Below are 12,120 nucleotides of genomic sequence, written 5' to 3'. Positions count from 1 at the left end.
AAAAAATAAATTTGAAGCTCTAATATAAACTTAATTTTAAGTAAATAAGAGTTTTTTTAAAACCAAATTAGATAGGAGCAATATAAAAAATTATTAAAAAGGTTTTCTAATTTTTTTTCTTTTCCTCTTAACTTTTTTCATCAAAGGATATTCCTTCACAATATGTTTTTTATGCTATAATGATCTTAAAAATACGTAAGATGAAAAATAATCAATATTGATACTTGTATATATTCTTTACCTATAATAAAAATGCATAAGTATTTTCTTAGAAGATGCCCTATATTCTAATGTACACCTATAAGATAGACATAGAGGGACAAAATAAATTGTGAATATGCAAAGCATATATATAAATTGAGACATAAGTATTTTACTACATTTTTGGTGATTTATTTTTTAATTTTTTTATCGGTGTTCTTAGGAATTGGATGAAATTTAATTATTATTAAAAGATATGCAAAGTCAAAATATGTAGAAAAGCTAGCCCATGTAGTCAAACATTGGAGCTGTGCTCAATCATGCCTGCCGCCGATAAGCCGGCCGTCCGCTGTCGCTTAGTTCCGCCGGATGAGTGGTCGTGCTTCGCCGCCTGCTCCAGCACCGCCTTCAGCGCATCTTGGACGGCGGCGATCAGCTGCTGCTTGTGCTCTCCGTCGTGATCAGTTGCATCGATATCGTCGGAGCCGTTGTCTTGCTCGTCGGCGTGAGAGATGAGGAGGGCGTTCTTGACGCGGCCGCCGACGGTGGTGATCTCGGCCTTGAGGACGCGGAGCCGCAGCGCCTTGAGCGCGCCGATGAGGTCCGGGATCAGGTCGGGGCGGTCGTCGCAGCAAAGCGAAGCTCTTACTACAGGACTCCTCCCCTCCTCGTCGCAGGCGGATTCCACGGCGATCTCGTCGGCCTCCGTCGGAAGCGGGCTCTCCTCCGCGATCTCCGACGTCTGCCGCTTCAGCTCCTTCACGTGCTGGATGACCTCCGCCAGCAACGATGCCTTGTCCGTCTAATCAATGATTTTAGCAACAACATTAATTTGGAAGATAAGTTTAGTATTACATGAAGTCGATCGATTCGATAGATAAATTCGGACATGTTAAATTTCGATCTTAAAATTTTATGTGACAATATCTTTAATTATCATACCGTCTTAAAAGGATATAGTAACATTTACATTATGTGGCAAAAATCGATTTGTTCGTTTTCAATGCCTCAATAATCTTGTCAATCCGTCTCTAGACTAACATGGAAAAAATAAATCATGAGATGACTATTAATTATTAATACAGAAGACAAAATATGAGAGAAGATATGTTTGAATATATTGAATTTTGACCCTAAGATTTCATGTAATAACACTTTATATTTTAATCATCTTATCATCCTAAAGAGATATTATTATAGTAAAAAGTAGAATTTGCTATTTCTCATACGGTCGGTCTGATCGAGGTAAATCGTAAAATTATAATTAACTAGTACGGAAATGACTTTTTATCGAGAGTAACGAATTAAGCCTAGGGCATGCGCGTGCATATGTGTTTGATGTTTCCACTTGTGATTCGGTAGACGACCAAATGGCAAACTTAGGTAAGGAGATAAAGCTGCATGCTGCGCTAGTGTTGCTTTTCTTTAATAACTTTCTATTGGCCTCTTTTCTGACAGGAGTGCGCATGTTTGTCTCTCTCAGAATTACGCATTCATTCTCTGACGATGCACTATTATTATTTCCTCTTTTTGATCTTACGCACTACCTACACATTAATCTGAAATTAAATTAAATTTGATGCCAAGCTAGTGCAAGATAAATTTCAGTTTAATGATATTAGCGGCTGGTTAATACATTAATTGAATTATATTATACCTTGGTGTTGTTGGGGAGCATGCTGCGGAGCTTGGCGAGATGGCCGTTGATGCGCTCGCGGCGGCGGCGCTCGGCCTCGCTGTGATTCTTCGTGGCGGCGAGAGCCTTGGCGTCCGTGATTTCCTGAGCCGTTAACTTGCCTAGTTCGGCGCGAATGGTGCCGAAGAGAGACGAGGAAGCGGAGCCCTGATCCGTCGTCCCTCGTCGGAAACCATTCAAACGCATGAAGGCACTGCCGCCGGCTGAATATTCAGTCAGCCCAGCAGGCGAAGGATTCGACCACACGGCACCGGCTCCGTAGAGGGAAGGGGCAAAAGGAGGGAGAGAATTGGGACACATGATGAGTTCTTGGTCTTGGTGGAGGGAAGCTGCCGGCAGCAGAGACCATGGTAGATTGCTAGGGCTGATAACAGCAGTTGCATGATCTTCATAGCCATGAACCATGTGATATGGAACTTCCAGTGCTTGATTCTCCATGGACGATAAGCCGATCTCTTCTCCACAAAGTCAAGTCAGCTGTTCTCCGGCCGGTCACACTCACACACACACACACACTGCAAGCTCTTTAAATGCAATCTTTTTGATCTCCAAACTTTACTACATGGCCTTCACTTTCCCTGAGGACAGACAGACAGTGCGGCACCATTTTATAATAATAAGCTAGCTAGCTGCTTCTTATGTGTTGAGAGACGAGGCGTTGCCTGTTGGATATATAATCGCACTCATCTCACAAGTTACCGACGCTATTGAGAGGCTGCGGGGACAAGGCAGAAAAAGAGGAGCAGCGTCGACGGGATCAGAACCGACCGAGCCTGATGAGATCAAAAAGACGGTGGTGGCTACGACTCCGAGCTAGCTAGCCAAAAGAAACACATTTTAATATTAGAAGAGTAGCCAGTAGCCAGGGAATGATAAATAGTTATGGTTCCAACCGTAATTTACTGGCTTAGCCGTGCCCCACGTCGTGTCTCCTCTGAGCCTGCTTTACTAGCTTTCCCTGTTCCACGCCAACCTTATCTGGAACCACGTAATCATTGTGCCGGTGCGCCCAATGTCGTTGAATTGAATCAACGAAGAAAATGATCCATGAATTGAGCAGTGGCACCGTTTGCGTGAGAGAGGACGTAACGCAGAAGCAGAGCATGGGAATAAGAGGAAATTGTAAGGGCGGGGGATGAAGAGTAGTTTCGAGGTGAGCGCGTGGGTGGGAGGGTGGGCGAGCGCACGCACATGCCTTTCCTCGAGCCGTTTAATTTAAAGGATGTGGAATGATGCGTCCACCGCGCGCGGCACCGGCACGGGCAAAGACCACACCACCACCCGCCGGAATGGTAGGGAGGGACAAGGCAGGCGCCAATGATAATGTCACACACACGCGCGAGCGACGTGGCTCTTGAGATCAGTGACCACCGACTGGCTGGGCTCACTCTACTAATTTTTCATGGAAATTAACTAATGACTAATGAATTTAATTTCATTAATCAAAGTGTGGTTTTCCAGCCCTGCCAGTTACTTTAATCTACAGTTGTTAGTGACTGCAGTGATATCATGAATCGTACTATTTATTTAAAAATAAATAATTACATATATAAAATTCATCAAATAAATATACATAACTATTTTGAAATTCTCATGCTCTGTCAAGTCAATTTAGGTGTCTTAGACATTAGAAATCTTTCAATAAAGGCTTTTTTTTATAATTTTTAATATATCACATCAATATTACATGACTCCTAAATATATGTAGTTCTCATTTTTTTACATACTCTTTCAATATTTTTCTATTAAATATCTTAAATCTCACAATAAAATATCTCATCAACCAAATATTTATGGATCGCATTCATCAAATATCATACTCTCAAATATTCCTAACTTTATAATCAAATATCTCACCAACTAAATATTTATGTGTCTCATGACCATTTTATTAACTTACATCTAATTTTACGTTTAAATAAAATTAATATATATTTTTAATATATTTCATATATCATTTATCCATAAATATGTTGTACTTAATATTTATCTATATATTTGGATAATTATTCATATATTTGGATAATTATTCGATATAATTATTTAATATTAATATTTTATTTAAACGGAAACAATACAACATTAGATGTACACATTTTTAAGAAAACTACAACATATGAGTTCAAATATTTCACAAATTCAAAATTGAATAACTAAATATTTCATAGATGATAAATTAGTTATTTACTCATCACGATGGTATGTTTCCCAGATATGTTCAACCAAATCGTGACGAAGCTGATGATACACTTGAATATCACGTAACTCAGAATTTCTTCGAATGTATTCAGCAAATTCACTAATTGAGTCATGATTCGCTGTGATAGTATTTTGTTCTTCATGATCCCAAATAGATATTACATGACCTTCGTCCTCCATAATCATCTTGTATAAAATAATGCATGTATACATGATTTCTTTGCATTTATCCATAAACCAATGTCGCCTTGAACCTCTTATAATTGCCCAACGAGCTTGGAATACCCCCAAATGCCCAATCAACATATTTTCTTGCAGCCTTTTGTCTTTCCTTAAATTTCATTCTTTTCGGATCCTGAGAGCGGGAAAAGCTTTTAATGAAAGTGGCGCATTCCGGATATATACCATCTATTAGGTAGTACCCTTTTGTATATTGCGTATCATTCACAATAAAGTTAACTTCCAGTGCATTTCCTTTCAAGATGTCATTAAAAATAGGTGATTCATTAAGCACATTGATGTCATTGCGGGATTTAGCAACTCCAAAAAATGCATGTCATATCCACAAATCAACAGATGCAACCGCCTCAAGCACAATTATTGGATAGCCATGATCGCCTCGTGTGTATTGTGCCCTCCATGCGACTGGACAATTTTTTCAGGCCCAATGCATTTAATCAAGACTTTCTAACATCCCAGGGAAATCATGCTTTTGTTCATGTATTTCAAGCAAATGAGTGATATCAGTTGCATTGGGTTTCTTAATTACTCACCTCCATATATTTGTATCATACATTGGCAAAAGTTGAACAAGAATTCGAGGGAAGTTATTTCACCCATTCGCAAGTACTCATCAAATTAGTTGGCGGAACATCCATAATCTAGTTGACGGATAGTGACTGTGCATTTTTGAAGAGGCGACAAACCTTTTCTCCTCGCTGCATCTTTCCTCCATTTAAAATATATATCCACTAAGATGATTTTCCAAATCAGTGACTATGCGCAAAAATAATTCTTTTCTCATTCGGAATTATCGTCGGAACATGTCATTGGTATACACCAGCTCAACAGAGAAATAATCATTGATAAGTTGAGTGTGTCTAACTACCTGTTCTCTGTTAATTGTCCTTCTTTGTGTACTCCTATAATAATATTGCACGAATTCAGCCACTCAAAATTGATTGTGTACTACCATCATGAATAACGCTTCACTGAGATCTGATATTGTAGGGCTTGTTGTGTCTTCGGGAATATTAGGACGAACTATTTCTTCACTAGAATTTTCATCGATATTTGGAGAGTTGAACAAATCCTTAAAATGATGATCAAATTTTTTATTCATTTCTCTCTAAATTTTTGGTAGGTAATGAATATGGAATTAATAAAAATAGATGAAAGGAACAATAATGTTCAATTTTGATTTTTTTTTCTAAGGTTTGGTTTTATTTTTTTATTTATTTTTCTCAAAAAATGTGCAAAACATTAATTAAATTAAAAAAATAAATAAAAGAAAAAAAATATGGTAGCCCACCTTTTGGTGGGCCCATAAAAAGGAAAATCACCTCTCAAATATCCCTCACAATGGGGAATATTTGAGAGGAGGGATATTTGAAGAAATATCCCTTCCTAATATCTCATTGGAGCATCTCCAATAGTTAAACCTCTCAATGAATTTTTTTTTAATAATTTTTAATATATCATATCAATGTCACATCACAAGTATAAAAATCTCTTATTCTCTCCCCAATAAAAAAATCTCTATACAATTTTTTTTATGTATCCTACATTATAAATCATATATTTTTATTTATTATTATTTTATTTATTATCTCTATATAATTTTCATTTGATATTTTAATTAATTATGATCTTTAATTTAATTTATTTATAATTTATAATTAACAAATTAATAAATTTATGATATTTAATGTAACTAAATATATATTTTTATTTACTTTTTAATTAATTTATAAATTTAATTTAATTATAGTTATTTGTATATTTTTTTAACTTATCTCAAATATATTTATTTTCAATAGAAAAAAGTATCACTTTAATTATTTCTAACTATTTATGAAATAAAACATTATAATTAAATATTTTATCAAATAATTTATTTTTAATTATTTGGAAAGGGTCAATCATGTACATTAATTACTGGCTCCACCTTAAGAAAAAAAACATATTTGAAAATTCAAACGTGATCTTGAATTAAAAACCCTAAACCTCACCTATATAATCATAAAAGCTTTTTTGTTGAAATTTTTTAATTTTACAAACCTTTGACAAAGCTTGTATTGGAGATGCTCTTAATTCCACATGCATTCACATAAATTGAGAGGTTATAGGAGTTGAAGAGTTATGAAGTAATGCGAGTTTATTGGGGGTTTATGGATAACCACTTCTATATATATATATATATCTTACTATTTTATTAAAAATCTCCCCCCTTTACTAACTAACTTTGGTGAAGCCTAAAATGAATTTATGTTACTATCCTTTTTTCTATTCACACTAAAAATAATTCCAAGGTTTATTAGTAATTTCACAAGCGAAACAATTAGTAATCTAGAGTTTGAACGTATTATTATGAAATTTTCTCATCATTAATTTTCTATGGTTATTTTATATAAAAAAATATAGTTCTCTTTAGTCCCACATCTTAGAATTGACAACACTATGATCAAAGAAACTTTTATAAATATTTTAGACCGACGATGTTAAAAAATATACTTTTCTTAGTTTCTTTTACTAAGATAAGTATAATATTAAATTAAAATAATTTTTTGCATAGGGAAGTCTGTTACAATAGTTTATTGCTGGGGTTCTTCACCCATGCATTATTGCACTATTGCATGGGTCTCACCCATGCATTATTGCACTATTGCATGGGTCTCACCCATGCATTATTGCACTATTGCATGGGTCTCACCCATGCATTATTGCACTATTGCATGAGTCTTGGTTCTAAATGTAAGGATGACACTAGAAAATTCAAATAATTTAGATTTTTAAAGATCCAAATAATTTATATATTATTATATTACACACGCAACGCGTGTGCACGATCACACTAGTATATATAACACTTCTCCTATGGTATCTTCAATAGTTAAATCTCTCCATAAGTTTTCTTATAGTTTCTAATATATTACATCAATAACACATCAATAGTAAAAAAAAATCTACTATTCTTTCCACGATAAAAAAAAAACTTTCATATAACTTTTTTTGTGGGTCCTATGCTACAAATCACATGTCTTTATTTTTTATTTTTTATTTAATATCTCTATATTTTTTACTTAATATTTTAATTAATTATCTTTAATTTAATTTATTGATAATTTTTAATTAATAAATTTATGATTTTTAATTTAATTTTTAATTTTTATTTCATATTTAATTAATATGAATTTAAATTTAATTATAGTCATTTGTATTTTTTTCTCTTATCAAATATATTCATTTTTAAAAGAAAGGAGTACAACTTTGACCATTAATGAATTTTTTTTAATTGTTTAAAAAGGTAAATATGCAATATTATTTTTTTTAATAATTACTGACTCCATCTCAAAAAAAAAAAAAAAAAAAACAGATTTGAAAAATCAAACATGCTCTTGAACTAAAAATCTCAAATCTAACCTCCCACACTCATTAAAACTTTTTTGTTGAACTTTTTTAATTTTATAAACTTTTCAAAAAGCTTGCATTGGAGATGCTCTTAGATATCCATAATTAAGGAATCTGTCTCATTAAAACTTTACTCGGAAAAATCCGATGAGACAAAAACCTAGTGAAGAAAAAGAGTATGTGTTGGCCTAAGGTAGGCCGGAGGGAGGGGAGGTGAACTGGCTGTTAAGAAAAATCTTTCTCGACTTTTAACTCAGATTAAAAAAATAGAATAAATGAACAACAAAAAAAATGAGGCCAAAAGAGTTACTTGGTTACAATCGGGGAGGTTGTTAATCCAAGGCAAGGAAACACACTAAAGATTTCCTTCTTTAAAGGTGGAGAAGCCTCTTACACTCGTTGGAAGCTCAGAAAGCAGCTAGGAAATTAATACAACAGCTGTTACCTATTTCCTAGGTCCAGGGGTCTTTTAATAGCCCCTGAAAAATCTTATCCGTGGCCGGAAGGCACCTTCCACAGAGCTAGAAGACACTGTTGGGGCAATTTCCCTAGATCAAGTTTGACCAGTTTGACCAGTTTGACTAAGCTTGAGTTGGGTCAAGCTTGAGTCGGGATTTGAGTTTTGATGTTTGACAATATATGGAGATTGCCGGAGCAATCGTCCGATTGTGGAGATGGTCAAGGGATTGACCAAGTTGATGAGAAGACAAGTCAAGTGGGTCAGTGTTGACCGGAGACTTGATCAAGTAAGTCCTAACTAGAGTTTAGGCAATGAGAAAGTCCTAACTGGAGTCTAGGCATCTGGGAAAGTCCTAACTGGAGGTTAGGTAAGAGAGAAGTCAAGTAGGTCAAAGTTGATAGGAGACTTGACTGGGAAAGTCCTAATTGGAGATTAGGCAAAGGTAAGTCCAACAGGAAGGTTGGCAAGAGTGAAAATCCAAGTAGGTCAGTGTTGACCAGACTTGGTGGTGAAAGTCCTAATAAGTGAGATTAGGCAATTGAAAAGTCCAAGTGTGATCTTGGCAAAGGGAAAGTCCTGATAAGTGAGATCAGGCAATTGGAAAGCCCAAGTGTGATCTTGGCAAAGGGAAAGTCATGGTGAGAAGCCAGGCAATTGGAAAGTCCAAGTATGATCTTGGCAAAGGTTGTAAGTCCAAGCATGTGGTCTTGGCAAGGAAAGTCCAAGTGTGATCTTGGCAAAGGTTGTAAGTCCAAGCATGTGGTCTTGGCAAGGTAAGTCCTAGGGTGATTTGGCTAGGAGAATTCAACAACTAGAATGAGGTCGAAGGAAGCTCCTGAAGGCAAGGAATGAAGGATGGGAGATATCTGAGGGACGCAAGGATGATGGAGGACGCTAGAAGGCTAGTTCGAGGTTGGTCGGGTGTGGCCAAATACTAGGCACGGAGACCCAACAGGTCACGGTTGACCGAGAGTTGGGTTGGAGGCTTTGAACTTGAGTTTAAGTCAAGTTCAGGCTGGTCAATCGATCGGACGATCGATTGAACCAGGGTCCAATCGATCAGTGGATCGATTGGAGTGTGCTGCGATTGTGGGAAGGCCTAATCGATCGGTCGATCGATTGAGAGGTGAAATAGCGAGCACAGAAGCTTTCCCAATCGATCGGGCGATCGATTGGGAGCTGCCAATCGATCGATCGATCGATTGGGCAGCAGGAGTTCTCGCGCGATCGCGAGAACACAGAATGGTCCTGAATCGATCGGGCGATCGATTCAGGCAGTCCCAATCGATCGGTAGATCAATTGGGAAGTGACTGTTGGGCAGGAAATGAGCGATGGACGGTTGCGATGAAGCGGTGCTAACGTGGCAATCGATTGGGGATGCATTAGATAGATTGGGAGCACTGTTTAAAGTCTGGACGAAGCGTTTTCTCCGTAGAACTTTGCGTTCTTTCTTGCGACTCTTCTGTGACATTCACAGCGATCTTCTCCAAGCTTGCAACGCCAGTTCTTGAAGGTTCTTAGAGGCATGTCCAAGTCAAGAGGTGAGTTACAACAAGAAGAAGAAGCTAGGGTTAGGGTTTGGTGTACAAATCTTGTAAAATTTCCCTTGTATCTACTTCTCTTTATATTTGTGTTGTATTGTGAGCTTGTAAGGCTTCTCTGCCTTCGCTAGGTACCGTAAAGGAGTGATTTCATAGTGGAGGGTGTGTGAGTGTGTGGATCCTTAGACTAATCACCTTTTCTTGAGGTGGATATCAAGTAAATCCCTAGAGTTAGCGGTGTTTGTGTTTGTATTGTATTTTCCGCTGCATATCAAGACGAAGCAAGCACAAGCGCGCGACGAGACTCTATTCACCCCCCCCTCTAGCGGGCATATCGGTCCTAATAATTGGTATCAGAGCGAGGCCGCTCTTCTACGGACTAACCACCAAGAGAGCAAAAAGCTAGAGGAAGAAGAAGATGGAGCTTGAAGGTCCACTTGGATGGGACATCCGGATTCCTCCGCCATACGACAAGGAAGACTTCGCCTTTTGGAGGAATCGGTTGGAGACATGGTTCCAAATGGATTGGAACCAATCGGTTATCTTGAGTGACCCATTTGAAGCTCCTACGGACAAGAAGGGTAAACGCCTCCGACCTCGGCATTGGACCGAAGAGCAACGAGAGCAATCGGAGGCGGACAAGGAGGTAACAAGAACTTTACATAATTTACTACCTTCTAATATTCTGTTGAGTGTAGGTGAAACCACAAATGTAAGTGATCTTTGGAAAAAGATCATTGCCTATCGTGAGAACCCCACTCAAGTCCAAGGAGTGGAAGAGCCCAAGGAGAAGGGCTCATTGGTCCAAGAAGAGAAGGACCAATCCGATGTTGACACGAGGTCAACATCCGAAGAAGAGGAGAAAGAAAAGATGCAATCCAATGTTGACGAGAGGTCAACATTCGAGGAGGAAAAGGAAGAAGTGGAAGAGGAGAGATCTTCCACATCCTCAAGAGATGAAGAAGTGGAAGAGTCCACATCCTCAAGTGAAGAGGAAGAAATAGAAGATGATGTCATCTCTACATTGCAAGAAAAATCAAATGGAGGATCAAGCATCAACCCTACAAGCAAAGGTATAAAGATTTCAATTATTAAAGATAAAAATCATATCATTTGCTTTGAGTGTAGGGAGCATGGGCACTACAAGAGCAAATGCCCCAAATTGGCCAAGAAGAAGGGTCAAGTAGCAACAAAGAGCAAAGAAAAGCTTAATGAGACTGCTCCCACAACAAAGAAGAGCAAGAAACACATTGTGTGTTTCTTGTGTAATCAAAATGGATATTATCGAAGTCAATGTCCAAAGGGGAAGAAGTCGGTCAAGGTCAAAGGAGGAAGCACAAGTCTAGGGGGAGCTTCCAAGGTAAAAACTAAGGTATCATTTAATGAACCTATTTCTTTGACACATGATAAGAAGCATGCTAGAAATAATTTTTACTATTTTAATGCTAATTGTCATGAAAATAGAATGCATAATAACTCTAAGGACTTTAGAAATATGCCTAAGAATAGAAATGCTCAAGGATTCAATGAAAAACCAAAATCTAGGGATTTATGGAGTGAAAACCAAGTCTTGAGGACAAGACTTGATAGTTTAGAAAGAGCCTTAGCAAGAATGGAAAACATACTTAAGGTTCAGAATGAGCATCACCTAGGGAGAGCTAGACAAGAGTCATCCAATGGCTATGGAGATTTGGGATACAAACCTAAAGCCAAGAAGGATGTGACTTCCTTTTATAGAGTTCCATATAGCTATGGGACCAACCCTAGGTTTAGAGGTCAAGTCAAAGATACTATGGAAGGAATCCCTAAAGGTTCTTTTGGCAAGACCAATGTGACTAAGACTTCTAAGAAGTCTAACAAAGTCACAAAGAATGTCACAAGGGAGGTCATCCCTAAAGTTGATCTAGTAAAGGTGACTAAGGCTCCAAAAAGGCCAAATAAAGTCACAAAGAATGTTACAAGGGAAGTTATCCCTAGGAGTGACCTAGTAGAAGTGACCAAGGCTTCTAAGAAGCCTAGAAAGATTCTTAGGAAGGTATCTAGGGAAGTCATCCCTAGTGAGTACTTAGAGCATCCAAGGAGCACCAATAGGTATTGGGTTCCTAGGAACATATTCTCTACACCCTAGATGGGTTTAGAGAGTATCAACTCTAAGTGGAAGGGTAGTTAACCAAACTTTGTTAAAGTTGATACTTGAGAGCATTTTCAAGATTACTGTTAACCTTTGAAAATGAAAAGGTTATTGGATTACTCTTTGAAAGAGTGATATATGTGCCAAAATTTGAAGAGTTCAACTCAATCTAAATTGGCATACTTAAGAAAAGTATAAGAAAAATTAAGTTAGAATTTTGATACTTTCTTAAGGAATTAAGAGAAAACTCATGCTTTAATC

The 12,120-nt window shown here is 37.3% G+C and overlaps 1 protein-coding gene across 1 annotated transcript; it reads right to left on the bottom strand.

The window, feature by feature from the left end:
• Positions 1-329: 329 nt before the first annotated feature.
• LOC122026293 (transcription factor AIG1-like) lies at positions 330-2,914 on the bottom strand. Its single transcript, XM_042584960.1, has 3 exons — positions 2,791-2,914; positions 1,859-2,714; positions 330-1,003 (listed from the first exon to the last, which is right to left on the bottom strand). Exons 2-3 carry the CDS (start codon positions 2,333-2,335, stop codon positions 497-499), a joined length of 984 nt encoding a protein of 327 aa, XP_042440894.1. The 5' UTR covers positions 2,336-2,714; positions 2,791-2,914; the 3' UTR covers positions 330-496.
• Between the last annotated feature and the right edge of the window lie 9,206 nt (positions 2,915-12,120).

Source organism: Zingiber officinale, chromosome 10A, assembly GCF_018446385.1.
Source record: "Zingiber officinale cultivar Zhangliang chromosome 10A, Zo_v1.1, whole genome shotgun sequence".
In the NCBI taxonomy this organism is placed as follows: domain Eukaryota; kingdom Viridiplantae; phylum Streptophyta; class Magnoliopsida; order Zingiberales; family Zingiberaceae; genus Zingiber; species Zingiber officinale.
Note: the sequence above shows the minus strand (reverse complement) of the source record. Positions and strands in the feature narration are given on the sequence as shown.